Source organism: Pelodiscus sinensis, chromosome 19 (assembly GCF_052426305.1).
Source record: "Pelodiscus sinensis isolate ZL-2025 chromosome 19, ASM5242630v1, whole genome shotgun sequence".
NCBI classification, from domain to species: domain Eukaryota; kingdom Metazoa; phylum Chordata; order Testudines; family Trionychidae; genus Pelodiscus; species Pelodiscus sinensis.
Window position 1 is genome coordinate 30,018,790 of NC_143070.1, and position 27,975 is coordinate 30,046,764.

At 54.3% G+C, this 27,975-nt stretch overlaps 1 protein-coding gene across 1 annotated transcript; it reads left to right on the forward strand.

The window, feature by feature from the left end:
* LOC149522841 (butyrophilin subfamily 1 member A1-like) lies at positions 1-27,649 on the forward strand. Its single transcript, XM_089771091.1, has 10 exons — positions 1-2,063; positions 2,232-2,348; positions 4,994-5,341; positions 7,739-8,020; positions 9,908-10,015; positions 12,950-12,982; positions 14,475-14,495; positions 17,117-17,143; positions 17,263-17,289; positions 26,961-27,649. The coding sequence occupies exons 2-10, from the start codon at positions 2,243-2,245 to the stop codon at positions 27,521-27,523; spliced, it is 1,515 nt and encodes a 504-aa protein (XP_089627217.1). The 5' UTR covers positions 1-2,063; positions 2,232-2,242; the 3' UTR covers positions 27,524-27,649.
* Positions 27,650-27,975: the final 326 nt, after the last annotated feature.

Below are 27,975 nucleotides of genomic sequence, written 5' to 3' on the forward strand. Positions count from 1 at the left end.
CGCGCTTTGCCGCCGGGCCGAGTCCTGCTGCTGCCCCGGGGCTGCGAGGATCACGCGGCTCTTTGCCGCCGGGCTGGGAACGTCTCCCCTGCCGGGTCGCGCGGCGCTGGGCGCGGGATCCGAGCGCCGTCCGCAGCCCTTGGGAGGGGGAAGGGCTCGCCAGCCGCTCCTGCCCCGCGGCTCCAGAGCCAGAGGGCGAGGGATGGCGCAGCCCGGGTGTTAGTGGGGCCGGGAGCGGGAGATTTTGTAAACCGCCCAAGGGACTCAGGAGCACAAGCCCCATTGACCCCCCCCCCAACTCCCCTGGGCTTCTGAAACTCTCCCCCTCCACAGGCGACATGCAATTTACACGCGTCCACGAGACCGTGGCATACCTGGGGGAGATACTCAGCCCGAGGGGGAGGGGCTGCTGCTGCTACCCTCGGGGTTCTTGGATATGTTTGGCTTTACCTCTACCTAGGACAGAGGCCCTTGAGCGTTTCCAAAGGAGCTCAGCTGGAACTGCTCCCATGGGACTGGCAGGTTTCCCAGGCTTCAAAGCAGCCACACTTCACAGGTCCTGGCGGGGGCAGTGGCACACCCCCTTACTGGGGTCAGGCCTGCACCCTGACATACCCAAGACTCTGCCGAAAAGTGTTACAAGCATGATTTGGGGACTGGAGTGAGCAACACACAGTAGGAGATGGGGATGTAAGTGACTAGTTGACCATCCAGTAAGCAAAAGCTTATTGGCTACTCAACTAGTCCCTCAACTGGTCACTTCCCCCCTTGCTGCCTATCAGTGGCAGCAAGGGGGCGGGGGAGGGCTGGTGCTGGTGGGAGCCAGCTTAAAAACTGGTTTCCCCCAGCACTGTTTCTGCTGTGGACAGTGGAGTAGTGTAGACCAAGCACAAGCTGGGAATCGGCTGATTCCCAGCTCATGCCCAGTCCCAGACCCTGTGATTCTGCTTTTTAAATATGCATTTAAAAGGCTAAAGCACAGCAAGGGGGACCTGGTGTAAGCCGTGAATCAGCTGGCCCAGCTTGTGCCAGGTCCCCCCATTGTGCACCAGAGAGTTGCAGTGCCCTACTTTTAGACACCTTGAAAATCACTGGCATCTACAGATCTTGGCTTAGGTGCCCTGGCTGCCTCTACGATGAATGGGGAGGGAGATGCCCACACACTAACTAAGAGAACATGCCAAGGAGAGGGTGTGTCCTGAGCCCTAACTCTGGACTTCAGGGAGATGCACATTACACAGCTGGGAACCTCAGACCTGGAGTGTGGGGCCTCAGGCATGTCTTGCTGGAAGCACTGGAGGAGGAGGGGATGTGGATGCCTCACTTATAATGCTTATCTCAGGCCACAAAGCACTCCCCAGGACACCTAGACTCAATTCCAACCTCTACCCAGAGGAACAAAGGGCTTGAGGCCATCCCACCTCTCACAAGACAACAGAATCACAGAACCTTGGGATCCCTCACTGTCTCCTGCTGTGATTAAAAACAGTCAGTGGGCAGCAAGACTGAGCGGGGGGGATGACGGTGTAGCCTGGTGGTCCGGGAATGCCACTAACAGGTACATGCTCCTGTCCACCGGCCCTAATGTTGCAGTTCCAGACCGGGAGTCAGTGAGACATTCTGCCAGTCTGAGACCTGGACCTATGTGGGGGAAGGAAGGACAAACGTGGCTTTTTGCTAATTTTCCTGAAGCTGCCAGGAGCCAGTTCACACCCTGGCATTATATAGAGCAGCCTCAGGGTTTTCATCTTACTCTATCAGGCAGCAGCCGCCAAGGTTTATCACATCTGTTGAGGTTCAGTAGCACTCAAGCCACACCCTTTGCATCCCACCACACCCCCACCAGCCTTCTACCTTTTTTCCAGAGGGGCTGCCAGAAGGTGCCCGAAGCTGGTTACGTCGGCTTCACACCACTGTTTCATTCCCCACCGCTGACACCATTCCCCACTGGATGCTGCAGCCTACACTGGCTTTTTGGCCCCTCTGCGTTGCTGACGTGGCACAAAAGGACGAGGATGCTGCTAGGGACCTGGCCAGCTTTATGCAACAATTTCTACAGGCATGTAAGAGGCTTTAATGACACATTTAAGTGTTGTTTTCATATAGTCTGTTAGCTTCTGCTGTTTGTGCTGCAGCACACTGTGTCCCGCAGCTTGTTCACTGCACTTGTAGAGAAATGGCAGCAGCTGGCTAACGCAGGTTTGGTTCTCTTTGTTTCTCCTCTTGTTCAGAGCACGCTACAATGAAGAGGACAATCTTCTCCTTCTTTCGTGGCCTCACTGTGAGCACCTCCCTGCCTGGCTATGTCATTTTCTTCATTGCTCTGCACATTCACCGTTTGGCAATAGGTGGGAATTTGTACTTAGCCATGAGATTTCTGCCTCTTGTACAGCTTTGCCTTCTGAAAGCACCAGTTCTCACACATTACAGCCAGGGCTGGCCCGAGCCCTTTTGGCGCCCTGGGCCAGGGCACGTGGCGCCGCCCCTGGGCGCACAGCACATGTGTAGGCCCACCTGTGGGGCACGAGCCTGCCCCTCAAGGATGCCCAGGCCCATCCCCGGGGTGCACGGCGCATGCACTGCCCAGCCCAGCCCGTGGCCGTAGGAGGAAGGGCGCTGCTGGCCGGCGCTATCGGAGCTGGGCGCGCGTTGCCTGATGTCAGCTGAAAGGTACGCCGCACACCCCTTACAGCTGCCATCAGGCGCCCCCCATTGGTTGGTGCCCTGTGCAGCTGCCTGGCTCGCCCATGCCTCAGTCCGACCCTGATTACAGCTTCATGTCATTCACCATGTCTGCTCACCTGGAAGGCCATGCAAGTCACAAACTAGCCTCTTCATTCCAGACTTTTGGCTACGTTCTGCTAATGTCACTGCAGTAAGCTGACGGGTTCTTCCAGCCAAGAGTTTCTCCCTCCTGGGATGGCATTTCCCTGAGGGCCGTGAGGCTGGTGTTACAGCTCAGCACTGCTCTCTGGTAGCCCCGAGCACAAGAGTTGCCTGGGAAAGTGCAAAGCATTCACCATTCCCAGTGAATTCCAGGGGAGCCAGGCTGTGGATGTGTGACATACCATAAGAAAATGGTATGCTCAGAAAAATCAGGCCCAAGGTGCCTCCATTTGGGCATCCAAAGTGAGTGAACAATTTTGGCCTTCAACTCTCAGTTTCCCATCTGGACAACTGAGATAATGAAACCTTCCTACCTCAAAATAACATTGTGAACCTACAGTTATTACTGTTAATTGGCACACTCATAGGGACAAACACCACAAAATGTCCTTTGGACAGACAATACAACACTGTATCCTATGCAGGTTTTGGAGGGGGCAGTAAATATGGTCTGGAGCCCTCACTGAATGTCTAAGATAAAAACAGCATTGAATAGCTTCTCATTCAGGCTGTGTCTAGACTGGCAAGTTTTCCAGAAAATCAGCAGCTTTTCCGGAAAAACTTGCCAGCTGTCTACACTGGCCGCTTGAATTTCCGGAAAAGCACTGACGATCTCATGTAAAATCATCAGTGCTTTTCCGGAAATACTTTGCTGCTCCCATTCGGGCAAAAGTCTTTTTCCAAAAGACTTTAGCGCAAAAAGGCCAGTGTAGACAGCACAGTACTGTTTTCCGCAAAAAAGCCCCGATCGCGAAAATGGCGATCGGGGCTTTTTTGTGGAAAAGCGCGTCTAGAATGGCCACGGACGCTTATCTGCAAAAAGTGCTTTTGCAGAAAAGCATCCTGCCAATCTAGACGCGCTTTTCCGAAAATGCTTTTAACGGAAAAGTTTTCCGTTAAAAGCATTTTCGGAAAATCATGCCAGTGTAGACGTAGCCTCAGCGTATGTCTACACTGAATTCCTCTTTCTAGAGAGGAATGTAAATGGAGACATCTGAAATTGCAAATGAAGCGGGGATTTAAATATCCCATGCTTCATTTTCATAATTGCGGGTGGCTGCTATTTTGAAATAAAAGCTGCTGTTAAGATGCGGTTATTTCAAAAGAAAACCCTTCTTCCGGAATAACCCTTACTCCTCATAAAGTGAGGTTGAAGAATGTCTACATTTGCGTTCCTCTCTTGAAAGAGGAATGCAGTGTAGACATACCCTCAGTGAGCACAATCCATTCTGTGCAATGAATGAGCCAGGACGTCTCTGGAAAAAATACCGTTTGTCCAAGTAATTAAAGACTGTGCAGAGCCTTCATTCTGGCATTTCCTAGTTTTGGAGGGCTTGAGATGGCCACCTTCACGGAGTTATTGTCTGTAATTAATGTACAATTTCTGGCCTCATCATGGTAACCAGCTCCCAGGTAGCATGTAGCACAATGAAGCAGTGTGCGATGCAAGAGCATACAAATGGTGACTAAAATGCTTTACTGACAATGATGGGCTAAACCAGGGGTGGGGAACCTCAGACCCGGGGGCTGGATGTGGCCCCTGGCTTGCCTGGATCTGGCCCCCAAGGTTTAGCACTGGGGAGCCGGTGCTAGCGCTCCAGCCCCCCAGCCAACCCATCTGCAGGGTTGGAGCATACAAAATCTATTAGCTCGGGCCCCCTTAGGTTCTGGTGTGCTAGGGGAATATGGAGAGTTTTTCTGTTTATCAGTCAGGGGCTTCTCACTTGTGCACGGCCCTCAACTGATTTTTCTGTGGGTCAGCAACCCCCGGTCCCCAAAAGGTTCCTCACCCTGGGCTAAACTGTGTCATTAAAGCCCATCTCTTAGTTGGGTCAGCTGGAGGGACACAGGCCCAGTGGCATTTCCTCAGGTCATTTTGCTCCAGGTCCTGCCTCTTCCCCTTTGTGGTGCTCGTCACATATGTCCCGTCGCTGTTAGAGAACTGGACCACTGCTAGCTGAACGGTTGGGCTGCTGTAGTGTAAGCACCAGTGCAGCAGAGTATCCACGCTTCTGTTTGCACCAGCCCACTCTAGTGCCCTGCCATGCTGCTGCCCATCCAGCTTTTCTCTGACTGAATCACCTTTTTCTGCTGATACATTCCACAGCGCAGTTCACAGTGACTGGACCTGACCATCCAATCACCGTCCCTGTTGGTGGGGAGGCCGTCTTGCCCTGCCACCTCTCCCCCAGGACAAGTGCTCAGGACATGGAGCTGCGGTGGTTCAGATTGAAATTCTCTGCAGTCGTGCACCAGTATGCCAAGGGCCAGGATCAGTATGATGGGCAGATGCTGGAATATCATGGGAGGACAGAGCTGCTGAAAGATGACATCACTAATGGGAATGTTTCCCTGAGACTACGCCCTGTCAGGCCCTCTGATCACGGGCAGTACACTTGCCTCTTTCAATCCAGAGTCTTCTATGAAGAAGCCTTTTTGGAACTAATGGTATCAGGTCAGTTACTATGTTTTCCTGTTTTGATTTGCTAGTAGTGAAAAAAAACTGGTAATCATTCATTGTGAGATGCCCCTTAATTTCTCAAGAAGCAGAGAAACTAAATGAATTCTTTGCATTGGCTTTCACAGCAGAGGAGATGAAAGAGATTCCCAGAGCTGAACCATTCTTTTTAGGTGTCAAAATTGAGGAACTGTCCCAGATTAAGGCATCATTAGAGGAGGTTTGGGAACAAATTGTTAAATTAAAGAATAATATTTTACCAGGACTAGATGGTATTTACTCAAAAATTCTGAAGGAACTCAAATGTTAAATAGCAGAACTACCAACTGTGGTTTGTAACCTACCCTTTAAATCAGCTTCTGTTCCAGAAAACTTGAGGATAGCTAATGTGACGCTATTTTTAAAAACTCCAGAAGAAATCCTAGCAATTCAAAGCTAGTAAACTTCAATGCCAGGCAAACTGGTTGAAATTATAGTAAAGGAAAGAACTGTCAGACACATAGATGAACATAATTTATTCAACATGGATTCTGTAAAGGGAAATCACGTCTCACCAATCAACTAGAGTTCTTTGAGGGGGTCAACAAACCTGTGGATAAGGGAATTCCAGTGGATATAGTACTTTGATTTCCAGAAAGCCTTTGACAAGGTCCCTCACCAAAGTCTGTTAAGCAATATAAACTGTCCTGGGGCAAGAGGGAAGATCCCTTTATGGATCAGTAAGGGTACGTCTACACTGCACCCGTATTTCGGAATAAGCTATTCCGGAAGAAATACTCCAAAATAGCTTGTTTTGAAATAGCACATCTATACTACAGGGAAGCCTCAAAATTAGTTCAAGGCAGGCTCCTCTAATGTGGATGCGCTACCTAGACTCAGAGTCCCAGAAAGCACTAGGGACTAATTACTTTGAGTGGCCCTGGGGAGGAGCTATTTTGAAATAGCAGCAATGGAGCTTCCACTATTTCAAAAAGCTCTTTTGGAAGAGGCATTATTCCTCGTGGAATGAGATTTACAGAAGTCAGAATATGTTGTCCATTATTTCGAATTTATTTCAAAACAATGCAATTGCCTGGCCCTTCCTGTATCATGTCCCCTCTAAGCTAAGCATTCAGCTTTTGAAGGTTCATGCACTAGTGAGATTCTGGTATTTAGTAGAGATGTTAAATATTGATTAATTGAATAGTCGAGTAACCTTGTGAATTCTTATCGTTTAGTCGACTATTCTATAGTCCCTGGGGGTAGGGCCAGCCGCCAGTGTGCTCCAGCCTCACTCCTGAGGAGCCCCCTGATACAAAGGCAGCAGCGTGGGGTGCCAGGCAGCAGCTGGTCTACGAGGGGAGCTGGTTTAAAAAACAGCTCCCCCCATGGACTGGCTGCCTTTTGCCCAGTGCTGTTGCCTCTGATACAGAGGCAGCAGCATGGGGTGGCAGCAGCCCCTGTCCAGAGGCGGGATCTGAGCTCCTGACCCAGCACAAGCTGGGCTGCCTGCCCACCTGGCTCCTAATACACTTTAAATGCAGAGCTGCAGCAGGGGTCGATCCCGGACCTGGCATGAGCCAGAACTGAGCTGGGTTGATGGCCAGCCAGCTAAAAAATTTACTGGCAAGTGGTGGGGGAGGAGGGAATGTGTGTAGTCTATAGTATTCACCTATAAGCTTTCGCTTATTGGTTAACCAGTTACACTGTTACATCCCTAGTATTTAGCTGAGGAAAGCATCACAGGCCAGATTGAAAGGAACAATCTGCCCAGCACTCAGTGACACAACCTATGACAGTGGTCCCCAACCTTTTGAGGCTCCCAGGCGCCCGGGGGTGGGGCCACTCACGCGCCGGGTGCCTGGGGGCGGGGCCGCACGTCCGGGGTCACACCAGGGGATGGGGATGCCCTTGCATCCGGTACAGACATGTGCCCCAGGGCCGGGGCTACTCGAGCGCCTTGCGCCCGGGGCCAAAGCCGCCCAAGTGCCTTGTGCCATGGGCCTGGGGCTGGCGCCGCCGCCTGAGCCGCGCGCCTGGGGCTGGCACCGGCGCCGCACGAGCGCTGTGTGCCCGAGCACCCGCATGTGCCCCGGGGATGGGGCTGCCTGAGCACCACGCACCTGGTGCCGGTGCGTGCCGCGTGCCTGGGGCCGGCGCCCCCTGCGCGCCGGGGGCGGGGCCAGCGCCAGCCCAGGTTGTCGGCAGGCGCTCACAAATGCCCTGGTGAGCGCCATGGCGCCCGCGGGCACCGCATTTGGGACCACTGACCTATGGTGCATTTCCACATAGCTCACTCTGATGGTGGGTGCTGGGACACAGAAAGTTCATTTGCTCCTTCTCCTGAAGGTTTAGGCTCCTGTCCACTTTGCTGAAGGGGTAGAATTAACACAGGTTCATTCCATTCTCCTCTAGCGATCGGCTCAGACCCCCACATCTCTGTGGATGGTCACCAGGATGGAGGGATCCGGGTGGTGTGTCAATCGGCTGGGTGGCACCCAGAACCCCAGGCTCAGTGGAGAGATCACCATGGGCAGCATCTCCCATCTGCCTCTGAAGACATTTCCAAGGAAGCCAACGGGCTGTTTCACAGTCAGATTTCTATTGTTATAACAGAAGATTCCAACCAGAATTTGTCTTGTTCTGTCAGGAACCCGCTTGTCAACCAAGAGAAAATATCAACAGTTTCCATAGCAGGTCAGTGCCCGACCACACTGCACAGGGGCCTGATGAGACACTGCAGATGTCTGTAGGGAGTGTGTATTATTGTGGGCTGATGACAGACCTCTGCTCATGGCTTTCCTCTGAGTAACACAAGACTTCCTCTGCTGCACTCTTCCCTGGGCTCTTTCTTGGTTACATCCCTAAGATGGCACTAATCTAACAGCAGCACCAAAGGCCCCCTCAGGCTGCAGGCAGGAGTCAGGACAAATTGCCCTGGCTTCAGTGGGCTCTCTATCTGAGTAAGGAACGAAGGGTCAGGCCCTAGTGTCAAACTCTGGTGCAGTGGCAGCATTTTTAATGTTGTGGCAGAGTTTTGTTGATTTGTAAGAAATGTAGTAAAATGGTAAAAGAACAAGAACAAAAAATAACCAAACCCAGCCATTTGATCCCTCGGACTCTGTCTAGGGTAGGGGGGTTTATGGGATACCAGAGGCATCCTGCAAAAACCCTGCCGCATCCAGGGAACACGTTTGCACTTCTCTTTTTTTAATGGAAAAGCAAACGCGCTCTTCCGGGGAGCCCTGTATATCTCATTCCATGAGGAATAAGGGCTCTGTCGAAAGAGGAGGCTTTTCCACCATTTAGCCCCATCTCTTCTGAAAAAAACGCGGAAAAAGCTATGCAAAATGTGGCGTGTATTTTGTGTAGCTTTTCCTGCAAAAATGTTGCCGTCTAGACCTAGCCTCAGAGTGAGACACTGACCTCGGGGCAAGGATTTACAGCTGGGGTGGGCAAGATCTGGCAGTGGAGCTGACCTACAGGCCACCCCACTGGGGTCTCAGGAACAGAGCAGCTAGCTGCTTCACAGCAGGCCACAGCTTTAAGTGGCTTACTGCTCCCTGTAGCTCCACGCCTGCAGCAATCCCAAGATGCCCAAAATGGCTGGCTGCTCTCTGCTCCAGGCACCAGGCAGAGGTGAAGGCTTTATGTACTGCCCCTCCCTCCACCACCGCCCCCCCAGCAAAATCTCTCAGCTTGGAATCAGACCAGTGCGAGCTCAGAAACTGGCCAGTGGGAGCTGAGAAATTTTGTCAGAGGCAGGGTCAGTGCGCGAAACCTCCCCCCTCCTCCTTGGTGCCTGGAGCAGAGAGCAGCCAGCCATTTTGGGCAGCTTGGGATTGCAGCAGGCGTGGAGCCTGCCTCAGGGTACATCTACACTGCACGCTTATTTAGAAAGAGCAGCAGTGGAGTGTCTACACACAACTTACTTTGAAATAGCTATTTCAGAACAGGCGTTATTCCTTGGAGAATGAGGTTTACATATTTCAGAATAAGCCAATAATTTCAAAATAACAGAATGACTGTGTAGACACTCCCACTGTTATTTTGAAATAACGCTAGTTAAGAGACAGAGGAGGTAGCAAAGACCTGGATTTTAACAGGGTTCAAAAAAGAACTAGATACATTCATGGAGGTGAGGTCCATCAATGGCTATTGGCCAGGACGGGTAAGGGATGGTGTCCCTCGCCTCTGTTTGTCAGAGGCTGGAAATGGATTATACGACGGGATCATGTGCGGATTCCCTGTTCTGTTCACTCCCTCCAGGGTACCTGCCATTGGCCAATGTGGGCAGACAGGAGGACACTGGGCTGGATGGACCTTTGGTCTGACCCAGTTTGGCTGTTCTTATGTTAACTTACGTTAAATCCCTCTGTGATCTTAGTTCTTATCACTGCCCCCTGTCACCTCTGCCGATTGCTCATGTTCATGCTTGGGAGGCTGCCACTGGTGTGTAAATTCTTTAGTCCTCAGGCCTCTCCAATCTCTGTTGGGGCTTCCATTGACACAGACTGGTCCCAGCCAGCCCTGAGCAACCCATTAGGCGGTTTCCTTGTTGTCATATGGTGCCTTCTCTTGCAGAGCTGTTTTTCCCAAGGGTCAGTCCCTGGATGGTGGCTCTGTGGGTGAGCCTGGCTGTTCTCATTCCCCCGGCTGGCTACTGCTTCTGGAGGCAGCACAGAGCAAAAGGTAAAGTTAGAAGGGGCAGAAAGGGGAGAGAATGAGAGATTCTCTGCGGTTGGTTTTTTGTTTGTCTTTTCTTCTTTTTAAAGAGACAAAACAAGGCATCTTGCTACTTTAAGACTAACAAATGTGTTAGGGTTTTGGGGCACTGACTAGTGGGCTGGGGCTGCATCCCAGCCCTGCACAAGCTGCCATGCCACCCTGAGAGAGAGCGATACAGCTCCCCATCTCAAGTGTGAGGCCGCAGGTACCCCACCCAGTACATACACCCCTCCTGAGCCCCCCAAATACCCTCCAAGTGCACCTCCTCTCCAGTATTCCTCCTCCCCCAGCAGTGTCCTGAAATATGGTAGCCATAAGCCCATCTCACCATTAAGCCCCAGAGTGATCCACAAAGTGGCTGGAGAAGGCTGTCTGGACAGTGGTCTTGCTGACAGGCTCCAGTCTGACAGGTGTTTTCAGACCTCATCTTCCAGGACAGCACCCAAATAAAATCTGGCCAGAGGAGATGGTGCCGCCTCCCTTCTAACTTTTAACCTAGTGGTCAGAGTACTCACCTGAAAGGGTTTAATTCCCCCCTCCTCTGGGTGTCAGATTTTGGTTTAGCATCTCCCCTCAGAAGAGTGGTCTCACCTCAGCTCCCACCTCCATCTCTTCTAGGACTAACTACTGTCATTGGGACTCAGCCTATGTCTACACTCCAGAGTTTTTTCCGGGATCCTGGAGATATCCCAGTAAAACTCTGCTGTGTCCAGGGAATGTGTCCACTTTTTTGGAACAGTTTCCGAAAAAGCAGACGCATTCTTTCGGAAGCCCTGTATTCCTCATTTTATGAGGAATAAGGCATCTTCTGAAAGAGGAGGTTTTCCCCACATTTTGCCCCATGTAGATGGGGCCAAATGTCAGAAAAGCCTCTTACGAAAAAAAAGCAGAAAAAGGTACACAAATTGCATTTTGCAATTTGTGTATCTTTTTCTGGAAAAAGAACACAGTGTAGACATAGCCTGAAAGAGAGAGACGCCATGGCACCCTTGGGGAGGGCCCACACTTGCTATGCAAGAGACCCAGAAATGCTTATTGATACATAGTGGGACAGCTGTCTCAGGAGAGACTGAGGGATCCCCACCTCAGAATATCCCAGGGCTCAGTGGTTACGGGGAGGCCCCTATCAAATGCTTTGTCCCCTGCAGGTAAAGGGGAAGTTGAACCTGGGTCTCTCAAATAAAGGTCCTGACCACCGTGCTAGAAGTCAGGTGGAAGCTCCTCTCAGTCCAGTTTGCATGGATTTAGACAGTACGCAAATTGCGTATCTTTTTTCAATGTTCTTTCAAAAGAGGCTTTTCCGAAATTTAGCACATCTACAGGGAGCCAAATTTCAGAAAAAAAAATGCTCTTTCAACACATCCCTTATGCATCGTAAAATGAGGTTTACAGGGATGGCAACAAAGTGCATTTGCTTTCTCAAAAAAAATTCAGAAAAGCAGACATGTTCCTTAGATGCAGAATTGCTTTTTTGGGACACCTCCAGTATCCTAGAAAAGTGCTGCAGTCTAGACATAGCCTTACTGATTTAGACCTCTTGGTTCCCTTCTGTCCTCTCCCTGGAGCCCTTGGCCTGGGAGCCCCTAAAACAAAGTGCCTGCATTACAGTTCCACCTCCGCCACAGCCCAGGAGAGCTGGCCCTGTCAGGGGGCTCAGTCTCAGTCCCACCTGTCCTTGTGATTTCATTGAATCAGGAGCATGTGCAGCCCCTCAGTACAGCCAAGCTCCGATATTCCAAGACCTTGAGTCAGGCCTCCTGACCTAACAACAGCGATTTGGGGTCATTCTATTTGCCTTCAGATTCCACAGCCTTTAGGGGTCACGTTTTCCACCTCTTCTCCCAACCACAAAAGCTAGGAACTTAGTTTTTTGGGAAGCAAAAGCGGGGAGTCTCCCATGATCACATGACTGCAGAAGACAGAGCCCTAAGGAAAACACCAGCCATCTTGTGATTAAAATTAGGGAAGTGGCAACCCTGAACCCTGCTCAATGGTTCCTCTTTACCTGGAAGAGGCATGGCCAAAGCTGCACACAAGCAACTGCTCTGCGTGCAGAAACCTCAGCTCAGACTCCCAGATGAACTCTCACCTCTTCCAAGGGTGAAAATAACTGGGATTGCTCACTGGTGATATTACATCACCCCCCTGGCAGTGGGGCAGGGCACTCAGGGTACGTCTAGACTACATGGCTCCATCGACGGAGCCATGTAGATTTGTTTGTTCAGCAAAGGGAAATGAAGCCACGATTTAAATAATCGCGGCTTCATTTAAATTTAAATGGCTGCCCTGCTCTGCCGATCAGCTGTTTGTCGGCAGATCGGGGCAGTCTGGATGCTCCCCTGTCGACATGAAAGCCCTTTATTGACCTCCCCGGTAAACATCATCCTACGAGGCATAACGGGGAGGTCGATAAAGGGCTTCAGGTCAGCATAGGAGCGTCCAGACTAGCGCGCTGAGCCGACAAACAACTGATCAGCTGTTTGTTGGCTCAGCGCGGCAGCCATTTAAATTTAAATGAAGCCGCGATTATTTAAATCACGGCTTCATTTCCCTCTGCCGATCAGTCTAATCTACATGGCTCCATCGATGGAGCCATGTAGTTTAGACACACTCTCAGAGACCATGGGTGGGTGAATGCAAGTGGCTCAGAGCAAAGGGTTAGGGGGAGGGAGTGCAGCAGTCAGAGCAGGGAGCTGGGTGGCAGGGGGTGCAAGAGCTGGTGGTGTGGGCACCTCAGAGCCAAGGCAGGGAGCTGGGAATGTATATAGGAGAGACTGAAGGAGGGGAAGCAGGGATAGTTCTGGGGGTGGTTCAGGGCTAATGTGGGGCAGGCCCAATAGCAATTGGGTTACCTGGCTGGTGGAATTCACCTCTGCCTCTTTCCCTTTTCTCCCCCAGAGATGCTGCAGTCAGACTTGGAGAGACAGAAAGGTCAGTGTCTGGCCAATGGGGCTTGTTAAAGGTTTCATGTAGCTATTCGCAAACAATGAAGATGAGCCTGTAGCAAGACTCTCTGCAGATATGGGAGGTTGACTGACCTCTTGAAATCATCACAGTAATGTGGTTCCCATGAGCATCCCTACTGTGCTAATTAACCCAGCATTTATCAACTGGCAGGTCACCACCCTCTGGAGTGGGGCAGGCATGGCTACCCTGTGTCTGTGTGGGAGCAGGGAGGTTGTGAGGTGTTGACAATTGTATTGCAGTTGTAAAGCAAAGAAAATAAAATGTCCAGAACAACTTTGGGGCTGCCAAAACAGGCACGATTGGGGAGGTCACATATATGGGTACGTCTACGTTGCAGGGCTAAAGTTGAATTAAGCTATGCAACTTCAGCTATGTCAATTGCGCAGCTCAAGTCAAAATAACTTAACCCGGCTTTTGATGCTGTCTGCACAGCAGGCAGTGGAGGGAAGAACACTCTCTCTCCAACTTCCCTTACTCCTTGTACAATAAGGGTTACAGAAGTCAGAGTAAGAAATTCTCCAGCTCTACATTATTTTGAAATAAAAGTTTGCTGTGTAGACGCGCATTGTGGTATTTCGGAATAATGTCAGTTATTGCGAAATAACGCTGCTGTGCAGATGTACCCATACAGTAATTGTAGGGGTTGCAGTGGATTATCATTGGTACATGTTTTACTCTGACTAAATTATCAGTCATGAAAGAGCTCTGAATGTTGTCACCTGAAGGCTAGATCTACAGCCTGAGATGCAGGGGGCAGTTCCTATCTCAGATGACTGGTTTCAGGGTCTCTGTAGACCCGTGGTCACCAACCAGTAGATCGCGAGCTACCAGTAGATCTCGGAGGCTCTAAGAGTAGCTCTTGAGCCCTCTCTGAACTGCACACCTGCGCAGTACATTTACATTAGATTTCCTCATTTGAGGAGCAGCTACTCACAAAGCAACAGAAGAGATGAGTAGCTGTGAGAAATGGTGGGAATTTTGTTTTTAAAGCAGCAGTATAAGGATTGGGGATAGCAAGTGATGGAGAGGAGGAGAACAGAGAGGGCGGGGCTTCAAGGAAGGGGTGGGGCAGTAGATCTTGGCTTGGTCTGTCATTTAAAAAGTGATCTTGGGTGTAAAAAGGTTGGAGACCACTGCTGTAGACTCAGTCACTGCTCTCTTGTTATAGCTGGTTCTCTTTGGAAGTATTTGTTTTTATTAGGGATTTTTATTGGTGTTTAACAGTTAAACCCAGAAGCCCCAATTATGGAGCAGAGCTATGTGGCAATTGTAAAGAAGTGGGAATAATAATAATAACTGAGGAAAAATGGATAGATAATCACATTACAGGAGGGGCTGACAGTAATGCAGTCAGTGCGAACATCTCTACACCTGTGTATATATATAGTAGTAGAAAATTCTCCTGTAACTGTGCACTATGTAAAATCAAATCCTCTTCTTTATGATTTATTTGCAGAAGAACATCGTGAAGAGAAAGGTAACGTGTCTTCCTTACTGTTAGCAGGGAGGGGGTATAGCTTGTACTTTCTAAGCAGCTATTGAGGGCTCCTGTGAAATGGAGCCCTGTCTGCCTTACAGCACATACGAAGTAGAGCCCCAATGTAACTCCTTCCATTCTGCATACGAGCTCTGTCTACCAGTGCCCCCACCATTGAAATAGCCCAGGGATTGGCTTCCTAGTCCCTGACAGAAGGGAGCAGGCGAATGACTTGTTCTGTCATTCGCTAGGGCTACGTCTACATTGGCCCCTTTTCCGGAAGGGGCATGCTAATTTTTCAGATCGTAATAGGGAAATCCGCAGGGGATTTAAATATCCCCCGCGGCATTTAAATAAAAATGTCCGCTGCTTTTTTCCGGCTTTTAGAAAAGCCGGAAAAGAGCATCTACACTGGCCCCGATCCGGCCCGATCCTCCAGAAAAAAGCCCTTTTCTGGAGGATCTCTTATTCCTAATTTGAAGTAGGAATAAGAGATCCTCCGGAAAAGGGCTTTTTTCCGGAGGATCGGGCCGGATCGGGGCCAGTGTAGATGCTCTTTTCTGGCTTTTCTAAAAGCCGGAAAAAAGCGGCGGACATTTTTATTTAAATGCCGCGGGGGATATTTAAATCCCCCGTGGATTTCCCTATTACGATCTGAAAAATTAGCATGCCCCTTCCGGAAAAGGGGCCAATGTAGACGAGCCCTAGATGTTTAGTGATGGGGAAATGTGAAGCTGTTACCATGTTTCTACCTTCTCCATCAGGAAGGGGGAGGGGGGTAGGGAGACATTGGCTGCACAAAGGCTCGGGCAGGGGGTAGATGTGCAACTGTGAATTTCTCAACTGTCAGTCACTGAAGTTGTAATTGATAGTTTCAAAATTGTCACAATGGCATTAATTTAGCACTGACAGTCAGGAGAATTGCTGAGGCACTGCAGTGTGATTGTGGGTCCTCTGCTGTCTCCTCTCTCACCAGCTAGGGCTCCAACTTTCTAATGTGCAGGGGGGTGTTCAACGCCCCCCTGTTCTGACCCAAGCCCTGTCACAGGAGGGCGCTGTGATCCGGTTCATCAAGCCATATCACAGTATGCATTTGGTTCAACGTTCACAGAACAAAAGAATCTTCCACAGTATCTTAAACATCCCTTTAACCAGTTTTATTGCATGCAATTCGGGAGCAGTTTTAAAAGCACTATATGTATATGTATATTTAGTACTAAGCAATTAAAAAAGCATTAAAAGACATTAAAAGGCACCACAAGCATTAAAAGGCATTAAAAGCAATATTTAAATGGAATAATTAACAATCTACATCTAATCCTTAACCCAATTTAGCAGCCTAATCCTTAATTCACTTTAATACACACTCACTCACTTATGCTCTCTCTCTCTCTCTCTCTCTCTCTCTCACACACACACACCCAACCCCTGGGGCTGGCCAGACCCCAGGTGATGTTGGTTAATTTGGTTGAGGTGGAAGTCCGACGTGCACGTCACCCCAATATGCTGAATCAATGGCCTCCAACTCGTGGGGCAAAATGGTGTGGTATATATCCCCTCGGCAGGGGCCAGTCCCGTGGGATATCATCCACTGGTAGCACACAGTCCAGGTGGGGGGATGTCTGTTAGTGACACCCCCTTCTTCTTACTGGTGTGTCTATGACTGATCCAGAAACAGCCGGTTTTTGCTCTGCTTGCTTCACCAGGAGTGAGAAACAATGGTGGAAGTCAATGGTCTGTCCTTGGTTAGATTCTTCCCTTGTTACTTTTTTCCTATCTGGAAATGCTGGAAACACTGCCTCAGCTACATACTCAGTTCTTTTATTTCACACAGTCCTTCTTCTTAAAGTTGTAAACAAGTCCATAATCCTCTGGGGCTCTTGCCTGGGCCTCAGCATGGCCTCTCTTCAGCTCACCTACTGTAGATTCACTCATGTACTCATGCTAACCATTCACACTACCCATGATTTGTGACAGCCTCACTCCCTACTCCACCTCTTCCCCCAAGGCCTCACCCATCTCTTCCCTTCCATGTCCCACCCCTGCACACCCCATTTTTCCTCCTCCCCTGCCTCTCCTGTCTCCACTTCACCCCCGACCTGCCTCCTCTCCAGCTCTTCCTCCAAGCCCCTCCACCTCTTCCAACTCTGCTCCAGCACCTCCTTTGAGTGCACCAGCTCTCACGCCTCCTGCATGCCAAAGAACAGCTAATCTGTGGTGGGTGGGAGGTGCTGGGAGGGATGGGGAGTTAGCTGCCAGTGGGTGCTCAGCACCCACCTGTTTTATAATTGCAACCAATTTACCAGGACATGAACTAAAGTTTACTGGGCTGCAATTCTCCTTATCACTCTTGCACTGTTAAAAATACGGATGCCGGGTGTCCTACCGCTTTTCCTCTGGGTCAGGAACAGGTTAGAATTCAATGCATATTAATACTAGAAGCTCAGCTGTCTCATTTGTAGCACTCCTGGGCCTCGTGCCTGGCTTAGGGCCGTGCAAGAGTATGGAACTGTAAGGAATGCCTCAGGGCCTCTCATCTAAAGAGAAACTTCTGTAGGATTTTGACTCCCATCTCGTTTTTATCAACCTGAGTCCAGATCTGTTTGTTTATTGTTTTCTAGGGAAACTCTTCACTGAATTTGGGCTTGGTGAGTTCCATTCCCTGCTCCCCATGTGCACACCCTTAATGTAAACCGAGTTGCACACTGTGTCCTGTGCCGTGTGTCTGTATTCAAGGGAGGTCTCATCTCTCTCTATTTGCTTTCAGGGTTGAGAAGAGCCCAGCTATATGCAGGTATTGTACATAGATCTGATACTTTATTCATGTCAACGGCATCCCACCTCTTGCCTCATTTCCCACTTTCATATCAAAAGCAATAGACTAGAAAAGAGACAACGGAGAGTGGACGTGATAAAGGGCTATAGAATCATGACTGGTGTGGGGAAAGTAGATAAGGAAGTGTTATTTACTCCTTCCCATAACATAAGAACTAGAGGTTACCAAATGAAATTAATAGTAGCAAGTTTAAAACAAACCAAAGGAAGTTTTTCTTCATGCAGCGCACAGTCAATCTATGGAACTCCTTGCCAGAGGATGTTGTGAAGACCAGGATTTTACCAGGGTTCAAAAAAAAGCTTGATAAATTTTGGGGGGTTAGGCCCAGCAATGGCTATTAGCTAGGATGTCCCCTAGCCTCTGTCTGTCAGGGGTTGGGAATAGGTGACAGGCTTGATGATTCCCTGTAGGGCACCCAGCATTGACAGCAGACAGGACTGCATGGACTTTTGGTCTCACCCAGTCTTGCATTCTATAGATCAGTTAATCATAGAAACACAGTAGCAGGTGACACCCCAAGTTTATTGAAATGAATGGAGCTGCCTATTTCCTAGAGCTGGACAGGACCTTAGAAAGGTCATTGAGTCCAGTCCCCTGCCTTCAAAGAAGGACCAAGTACCATCCCTGACTGATTTTGCCCCAGATCCCTAAATGGCCTCCTCCAGGATTGAACTCACAGCCCTAGGTTTAGCAGGCTAATGCTCAAACCACTGAGCTATCCCTGCCCCTTCTGCAATTGCAGAGCAGGGACATGGTCTCCTTGGAAAAGGGCTGATTGGTGAGGAAATGTTTCCTCCTGGTACCTGAGCCCTGCAGGAGGGACCTTCTCAGCTGTGCATCATTGGCACTGATGGCCCAGCTCTCTCCTCCCTGCAGCAGCAGAGCCAGGCTCCGATTGGGCTTTAGCCCTAGCGTACCATGCCCAGGCAGGAGCGGTTCAGTGTCCCTGTGGCTCTGGGAGAGGCAGGCCCTGTCCCTGCAGACAGGTTGTATAACCAGCTGTGACGCTGCCCTGCCCTGCCCTGCCCACAGCAACCTGCACCCCCAGAGCAGCAGCTTTTCCGCCTCACAGCGCTGGCGGAGCCGTGTGTGTGTTCGCTCCCAGCCTGCTGCTGGCAGCTGTGAGCCCTGGAGCATGCTGGGAGGGCCTGGCCAGCTCCAGCAGGGATCAGAGAGCCCAGGGGCCATGCACACATATTGCACCACCACCGGCCCAGGGTCCGCGCTCTCCGGGGTCTCTTACTGTCCAGAGCAGGGCACCCAGGGACGTTCACAAACTCACTGGGGGGCCTGTGACGGTGCAGAACATCTGTCTGCTCCATGCACCTGCCTGTCCCCCCCCACCCAGGGCTCCTCACAGGGTTTCCGTCCCTCACTGGCTCCTGTTCCTACGGCTGCCTCAGGCACCATCCTCACCAAACAGGACTAGATGCCAGATCTACCCAGCTCCCCCAGTGCTGATCCCCCCCTCCAGCGGGTGCCTGGGCAGTGTGACTGGGCCCTGCAGCCTCCAGCTCCTCAGCTCTCCGCTCTCAAACTGCCCTGTCTCTGCAGCTCCAAGACACGCTGGAGCCAGGACTCCCTCTGTGCAGGCCCCCCCCCCCCCATACACACACAGCTCCCCTGCTGCAGCTACTGATATGCCCGTGTCATGTCACAATTCCCAGGGGAGCAGCCTGAGCAAAGGGACCATCCTGGGAAACCTGGCCTGTCCACACAGCCCAGTGACCCCAGCTGAGCCGGGAACAGGCAGCCACGTGCCAGCCCTGAACCCTGCCGGGGACACTGAGCTCCCAGCTGTCAGGGTCACTAAGGGTGCATCTGCACAGCAGCATGACTCCAAAATCACCTAGTCCGTGTCTACACTACGAGTGTTTATTTTGACATAATGTCGAGCTGGAGGACTCCTGTGCCCCTCATTTTCCCAGGAGGAAGTGGAGAGGGAGGACGAGGGCTCTAACTCAGACTTCCTGCTGTGCAGGCAGCACCAAAAGCTGAAAGAAGCTGTTCCGACTTCAGCGATGCAATTGATGTAGCTCAAGTTGCGTCGCTTGTTTCAACTTTACCCCGCTGTGTAGACTAACGGTGTTAGCTCTGCCATGTGCCACACCCCACACTTAGAGCCCCCCGGCCCTGGGCCAGCCCCAGAGCAGCTGTGACCTACACTCAGAGCAATGCAGGGAGGGAGGGGACCTCCAGGGGTCACCTGCTCCAGCTCCCCACGTCGGGGCAGGGCCTGAACCTGCCATGAGGCAGCCACAGTGAGGTCACTGCTGTAACAGCCCTGCAGTGCACCCAGCACTGCACTGGCCCCAGGGCCCTGGCTCTGCCATCTGTTGAGCTGGCTGTTCCTGGGCCAGGAGCTGCGAGGGGTCCAGGGCGGGAGGGGGCTGGGCCCCAGCTGTGCGTGTGCCAGGTGTGCAGAGCTCTCTGGGGAGACATTTCACACTGACCTAGGAGCTGTGGCTGGGAGTCCCACTGCCCAGGGGCTGAGGCGCTGCCTGCCCTGCCCTGGGGGTGAAGGGAGGGGCCATGGAGCAATGGGGGGAAGTGGACACAGACGATGTCCCCGTGCGCGCTGTGAGGGGCAGACCCAGCTCATCCCGATCATCCCGCCTGGACCTGGGCCATGAAACTGCTTCCCCCCGACAGGGTCCCCTCCGCGCTCTGCAGCCTGGGGACAGAACTCTGAGGCTGGGCTGAGTGAGGCTCAGAAGCCTGAGATGGGGGCTCAGTAAATCTGTAAATGGCGGCTGGTCGGAGCCCTGTCTGCAGGGCTATTCTCAGTGCCGTGACTCAAACCTCAGTCTGTCCCCACCCCCCAGCTCTGGGACACTGCCTGGCTGTGTGACTGTGTCTGCAGAGCCTGGTATGAGACCCCAGCGTGTCTGCCCCAGGACGGGGCGAAGGGAGCCGGGGGGTGGCTGGCGCAGTCACTAGCTGCAGACACATGCCCCCCTGGGCTCTGGAGGGGCTCTGTGGCCAGTGCCGGTGCTGGGAGACGCCGGGGCAGCGGCAGAGGGTCTGTGCCGCTCGCAGGGCCCAGGGGACACGTCGCTCTGGGCAGAGAGTTCAGGCTGGAGCCGAGTCTCCACTGGCAGCCGGGTCTGTGGGCTGAGATCAGGGCTGGGGGGATTTTCCTGGCCAGGGCACATTTCACAGCCGCTCTGGAGTGTCCCAGCTGGTGTCCTGAGCCCGGCCTGCCTGTCACTGCCAGGGCTGGGGCCGGGGCCAGTCCCTCCCTGCCAGTCACTGGGGCCTGGGCGCCTCAGCTGCTCAGGCAGGTTTGCAGAGGGGCTGGGCAATCGGGTGCTAATGGTTCATCGGCAGAACAATTCGATTTGGGGTCCAGTGAAACTGCTCCCGGCCCCAGGCTGAGTTTGCTGGCGAGTGTCCATGGACAGAGCCAGGTGCCGCCGCTTCCCTTCCAGCCTGTAGCCCAGGGGCTGGGACCCAGCTGGGAGCCCCAGGTCCCATCCCTGTGTGGGGCGGGGCAGGGATGGGAATGTGGGTCCCCCCTCAGGTGGGGGCTGGAACCGCTGGGCTCCGGGGGTCTGACGTGGGGTCCCTCAGTCTCTCCTGCTGCCGATGCTCCCCGGGTCTAAACACGGCCCTGGGCAGAGCATGGGGGTGAGACTGGCTCTGCAGCACAGTGGGGCAGCCCCACCTGGGAGCCCAGAGTCCAGCCCCCAGCCCCAGTGACCTGCAGTTACTGACCCATAACTCAGTGAGGGGAGGGGCACGGCCCCGGCACAGCAGTGTCTGAGGCCGTGGGAGCCGGGTTCCCTTGCACCGATGCACCTGCCCCCGTGCAAACCCCCAGTGCAGCCACGTGGGTGTGAACTGGGACTGGCCCCCAAGGCAGCTTCTCCCAGGTGTGGGGGGGGGGGTCAGGAAGTGGGGAATTGCCCCTCCTCTCCCCACTGCCCTCATTAGCAACAGCCCATTGGTTTGCAATTGCACCCCCCTCCCATCCTCCACTGCCCTGCCCCAGGTCTGGGCCAGGGAAGTGGAGGCCTGTCCCCCCCCTCCCTCCCTCTGTCTGTCCTTATGCTCCATTCCCTCTACCCCCCTGACACCTGCCCTTCCCCTCCCCACAGCCTCCTGGTGCCTCCCCCTTCCCTCCCTGCCCTCCAACTCCTGCCCCCTGCCTCCTCCTTCTCTGAGCCCACCTCCTCTCCGCCCTCTGCCCCAGTTCTCCTCACGCCCCTCTGCACCCTCACATGTGACTTGCCCCACCCCCCCATCTTCCTCATGCCCCCTCCTTTCACCCCCTCTGCCCCGGCACCCACTGCTCCCTCCCCTCCCCCTTCCTTTTGTCTGCCCCTCCCTTCCCCCTTCTGTCCCCTGGCACCTGCCCCTCCCCCTGCCCTCTGGTGCCCTCCCTTCCCTCGCCCCCTTCAGCCTCCAGTAGCTGCTTCACACCTGGCCCCTTCTTGGCCCTGGTGCCTGTCGCACTCCAGGCTGCACCCCTGTGCCCCAGCACCTGCTGCTTGTACCTTGTAGCCCCTGACATCCCCCCCATTCCCTTGCCCTCCCACCCCCTGGCACCTGCCCCTCCTCCCGCCCCTTGTGCCCTCTGGCCCCTGGCATCTGCCCCACATAGGCCTCAGCATGAGCCCTTCCCTCACCCCCTGTGCCTGCCCCTCCCCTCCCCTCCCCTCTGCCTCCCGATACCTGCACCCTCCCACACCCCAAACCACTGGTGCCAGCCCCTTTGTGCTCCCCTCCCCTGGCCCCCTGGGCCCATCTCTCCCTGCTGCTTTCCCAGCGCAAGTCCCTGCCTTTGGCCCTCTTTGGGCCCCCTGATGTTTGCTCCTTCCCCTCCCTCCTCCTCTAGCCCATTGGTGCCCTTCCCTCCCCTCTGGGTCCTGCCCCTCCACTCACCTTCCCCTAACTTCTGGGTCCTGCCCCTCCACTCACCTTTCCTCTGCCCCCTTGTGCCCTCCCTTCTCCTCACCCAACTCTCCACCCTCCTCTGCTCCCCTGTTCCCTTGTCCCCACTCTGCCCCCTGGTGCCTGCCCTGCTCCTCTCTGCCCTGCTTGTCTCTGCCCCTCTGCTCTGCCCCCCCCCCCCCCGATACTGCTCCTTCCTTTGCCTATCTCTGTTCTCCTGGCACCTGCCCTGCATGCCCCTCCCCCCTTGATAACCACCCTCCCCATGCTGCCCTTTTGCCCCCTGGGGTCTGCCCCCCATGTCCCACCTCTCTATTTCCCCTCATCACCTGGCCGGCCAGTCTCCCACCCCCTCCTTGCCCCTGGGGCCACGTGAGGCCTGGAGAATGTGGGCAGGTGAGGAGAACGTGAGTCAGGAAGTGTCATTTCCCCTTCACTGCACACAGGGGCCAGGGGCACCCAGTGACGTGACCAGGCAGCGAGACTGACCCACGCACAAGGCAGCGTTTCCTCATGCAGCGCAGTCGGCCGGCGGGGCTCTGCCGGGGGTGGGGTGAAGGCCAAAATCACAGCATGGTCAGAAAGGGCAAGATCCATTCACGGAGGGTCGCTCCGCTAGTGGCTCTGAGCCAGGGTGGGCAGGGATGCGCCAGCCTGTTCTGAGTATCCCTAGTCCCTGTGGACTGGATACTGGGAGTGGGCGACAGGGCAGGGCTCACTAGACGATTCCCTCCTCTGCTCATTCCCTCTGGCTGCTCCAGGCACTGCAGTGGCAGGAGGCAGGACACTGGGCAGAGGGATCAGGGGTCTGGCCCAATATGGCTGATTTTGCATAAATATTAATTATAATAACAACACCATTAATACAGAAACTCCCCCAGACACTGGCCTGTCGCGCTAGCGATGTTGTGACACAACGACCTTGGCAATTAATGGATTTTAAAAGTCTTGGCCTCCTAGGAAACGTGTTTTTCTATCCGGTTCCCAGGCACTAAGCAGGGCGCTGGAGTGACGTCTCTGAAACAGTCCCACAGACCCATGTTTTGGCTGCTGCTGTTTGCTGCGCCATTGTTCCCTCTACTGCTCTGTTCCCAATGGCCTGGCACCGGCACCTTCTGCTGCCCCCCCTCCACTTGCCTTCAGCCCGTCCCTCAAGGTCCCACCAGCTCTGGGCGATGGCAGCTCTGAGCGCAGAACCTCGTGGCTAGTGCAGGCCGGGCTCCCCCTCACCCGCATACTGTCCCCAGCAGGGCTCAGCCCTGAGAGCTCTGTGACTGCAGCTCCAGCCGTCACTGAACCAAGCCAAAGGCTCCGTCTGGCCCAGGCAGCTCTGTCTGCACAGGAGAGAGGGGCCAGCAAACCCCTGGGCCACCAGCCCTCTTCTCACCAGCCCCCGGCAGTCCCACCCTGCTCCCCAGCGTAGGGCGTGTGGGGGTGGCCAGGGCTTAACCTGTCACCGGAGAGGTGCCGGGCTCCAGCATGTTTGTTATTTTCCCAACTGATGGGCCAAGCCCAGAGGTGCCGGGGCTGGGAACTGCCAGGCCCAGAGGTCTCAGAGGGGCCAATTGAGTCTGTATCTTAAAAAACCCTCAAAAACCAACGCATGCTCCTGTAGCACCTGAGAAACCAACAACAAATCTAGTCATCTCTCTGCGTATGTCTACACTAGCCCCCTAGGCTATCCTGGGCTTCATTTGCATCTTCCCAGACGCCGCCATTTTTAAATTCCGGCCCGTGGCTACACGTGGCATGGAATAGGTAGCTTGAATCTGATACTAATTTTGTTTCAGCTACACCAGACTAACACGGCTACATTTCTATCAGTCGTCTCTCTGTTAGTCTGTGGGCGCTGCAGGACTTTGTGAGCCCAGAGGTGCCGGGGCTGGGAACTGACGAGCCCAGAGGGGCCGGGGCTCAGCCCTGGCAAACCCCAGCACAGATTTGGTGCTGAGGGTCCCCTCCCCCAGGCAGGCCCAGCCCAGCTCTGCTGCTTCCCGTCACTCAGACACTAAAAGGGCCCCAACATTTCCTGACTCCACATGGCACCTCAGTGGTTTGTGCCCAGCCCCAGGCAGAACGGATCCCGGGCAGCCCAGCTCTGTGGGCTGGGCCCCAGACAGGGCAGGCGTGTCCCTGGCAATACAGGCTGGGCCTGGCATCATCCCAATCCGGCTCCTCATGAGCTGTCCCGGGGGAGGGGCTCCCTCAGACCCTGTTTACACACTAAGGCTACGTCTAGACTGGCCACAAATTCCGGAAAAGGGATGCAAATCAGGTAAGTCAGCATAGGGAAATCCGCGGGGGATTTAAATATCCCCCGCGGATTTAAATAAACATGTCCGACGCTTTTTTTCCGGCTTGGGGAAAAGCCGGAAAAAAAGCGTCTAGACTGGCGCAATCCTCCGGAATAAAGCCCTTTTCCGGACGATCTCTTATTCCTACCTGAGTACAAGCCGGAAAAAAAGTGGCGGACATGTTTATTTAAATCTGCGGGGGATATTTAAATCCCCCGCGGATTTCCCTATGCTGACTTACCTGATTTGCATCCCTTTTCCGGAATTTGTGGCCAGTCTAGACGTAGCCTAGTGGTTCAGCCAGGGCAGCCGCATCAGCCCCATTGACACCGGCACAGACAGCAGCCAGGAGAGCTTGTCCGGGCCCTGCTGTCACACCCGCCCTGCGTTCTCAGGGGAGAGTCAGGAGATGCCCAGCAGATCAGCAGAGCGTTCACATGGCCACAGCCCGTGTGTCTGCTGGGCGCGCCTCAGTGCACGTCATAAAATGTATTCCACACACGGCTAGGAACAACTGGAGGGAGCACTGGTGTACACCCCCCCAGAGGTCCTAGGGAAATCCCGGCTGGAACCTGCCCCTCCCTTCACCCCCCTCCCTCTGTCCTCATGGTACCTGTTTCTCTTGACGCCATTACCCCCTTCTGCTCTTCTCGTCTGCCCCTCCCCTTCCCTCTCCCAGCATCAGCCTGTCCCCTCACCCCAGCCCTACCCCACTGACACCTTCCCATCCCTCCCACTCCTCCTTCCCTTCACTGTCTCCCCCTTGACCCCCATTAGCCCTAGTGCCTGCCCCTCCCCTGCCCCATTGCTGCCATCCCACCTGCTTACCTCTGCCCCCTGCCTTTAATCCCTCCCCCAGTGCCTCTCTAGCCCCCTGGCACCCACCCTTCCCACCCACTGCGAATAAAACCTTCTCTCACCCCATCTGCCCTGGTGCCTTCCCCATCCCTGTCCCCCGGCATTTGTCTCTCCCCCACTCTGCCCCTTCCTGCTTCCCCTTTCTCCTCCTGCCCTGCCCCCTCCCCTCAGCACAAGCCCCTTTCCTCTCCCCCACCCCCACCCTGCTACCTGCCCCCTCCTCTCACATTTCCTCCACCTTCCCCTTAGTTCTCCCTGCCCCTCTCCCTCTGCCCCCCTGACCCTGCATCCCTCATCCCCCTCCAGCCCCTGGTACAAGCCCCTCTGGTCACTGCTCCTCTGCCTCCCTGAGGCCCCTCTCTGCCTTCACCTCCGTCAGAATCACACAACTGGCAGGGACCTCGAGAGTCATCGAGTCCAGTCCCCGGCCCTCACGGCAGGACCAAGCACCATCCAGACCATCCCTGACAGGTGTGTGTCCAACCTGCTCTTCAATATCTCCAGGGATGGAGACTCCACAACCGCCCCTCCCCCCCCAGGCAATTTATTCCAGTGTTTCACCCCCGACAGGCAGGAAGTTTTTCCTAATGTCCAACCTCAACCTCCCTTGCTGCAGTTTAAGCCCCTTGCTGCTTGTCCTGTCCTCAGAGGCCAAGGAGAACAATTTGTCTCCCTCCTCCTTGTGACACCCTGAAAATCACTCTCATGTCCCCTCTCAGTCTGCTCCTTTCCAAACCAAACAAGCCCAATTCCTTCAGCCTCCCCTCCTAGCTCATGTTCTCTCGACCTTTCATCGTTCTTGTTGCTCTTCTCTGGACCCTCCAATTTCTCCACCTCTCTCCTGAAACGTGGGGCCCAGAACTGGCCACAAGACTCCAGCTGAGGCCTGATCAGCGCAGAGCAGAGTGGAAGGACGACTCCTCGTGTCTCGCTCACAGCGCTCCTGGGAATCTGCCCCCCTGGTGCCTGCTCTTCCCTTTGCCCCTCGGCCTGCCGGGGGTCTCCTCCCTGGGCCCCCCTTTGGGTCCTGTGGTGTAGGCCCCACCCCATCTCTGCCGCACTGGTGCCCACATCTCCTCCCCACTCTGCCTCCCTAGGGCCTGCCCTTCCCCACACCCCTCTGTCTGCCCCTGTGCCCCTCTGCTCCCTTCCTCCCCCTCTACCCCCTGGTGTCCACCCCTCCCTCTGCCCTCCTAGCATCTGCCCCTTCCCCCAGCCCTCCTGGGGACTGCCCCTTCCCTCACCCCTCTGTCCCCTTGTGCCTGCTCCTCTTGCCCCACATTGGCCCTACGGTTGCTCCCTCTGCTCCATCCCTCCCCCTCTGCCCCATCATCTGCCCCTCCCCCTTCCTCTCCCAGCATTACCCTGCCCCTCCCCCCACTGTCAGCTTGCCGCCCCTCCCCCGCTCCTCCTGCCCTTTTCCCGCTCTGTGTCTCCTCACGGGCAGAGGGGCCCTGACTCCCCTCAGGTAATAACCCCCCCCCCCCCCCCGCACAGCGATTAACGGGGGGGCAGGTTAATTTCCCGCTGACCCCAGGGACCCGCCCCTGCCCCCGGCCCTGACTCTGTGACTCTCCCCAGTGGACGTGACGCTGGATCCAGACACGGCTCATCCCAACCTCGTCCTGTCTGAGGATCGGAAACGTGTGAGACACGGAGACACGCGCCAGGATCTGCCCGACACCCCCGAGAGATTTGACACTTCTGCCTGTGTGCTGGGCGCCGAGGGGTTCGCGGGCGGGAGGCGTTACTGGGAGGTGGAGGTGGGAGACAAGACTGACTGGGCTCTGGGGGTCTGCAGGGAATCTGTGAGCAGGAAGGGGAAGGTCACACTCACAACCAAACAAGGATACTGGGCCATGAGTCTGAGGAGTGGGGATAAATACACAGTCTCCACCTCCCCTTGGACCCCCCTCCCCGTGAGCGCCAGGCCCAGCCGGGTGGGGGTTTTCCTGGACTACGAGGCGGGCGAGGTCTCGTTTTACAATGTGACTGACGGGTCCCATCTCTTCACCTTCACCGGCACCTTCTCCGGGACGCTGCGCCCTTTCTTCTGTCCCTGTTCCAACGCCGCGGGCACCAACGCGGCTCCCCTGACCATCTGCCCGGTGCCGGCCCAGGCAGGAGGGAATCCCTGCCCCTGACAGTGACCCTGCGGCACCGACTGGCCCCTCCCAGCGCTGCGGCTCTTCCCCCAGGGGTGGGGCCAGTTACTGCAGGTACCTGGATGTTTTGTGCCAACCGGTCGCTGCCCCTTTCCCTTTGCAACCGGAGCCTCCAGTGGAAAACTGGACACCTGGCAGCCCAGCCCAGGCTGGTGAATGGGACCCCCTGGTTGGAAGGAGCCCAGGCTGCCTTTCCCCCCCACCCCGGGTTTGCTCCACCCCAGCACAGGGTGATGCTGGTACGAAACACGGCCAGACAGTGGGTGAGGTTTGCTGCTCTCACCTTCCCTCGTCTCCTGCCCCAGGGGGAGCAGATGGTGGGGGAGGGAGAAGGGGACTTTCACACCTGTCAGAGTTTTCTAACACTGTGACATCTCAATGTCAAATATGAAAGAAAAAGAAGTCTTCTAATTTAAAAACTGTTGTTGTTG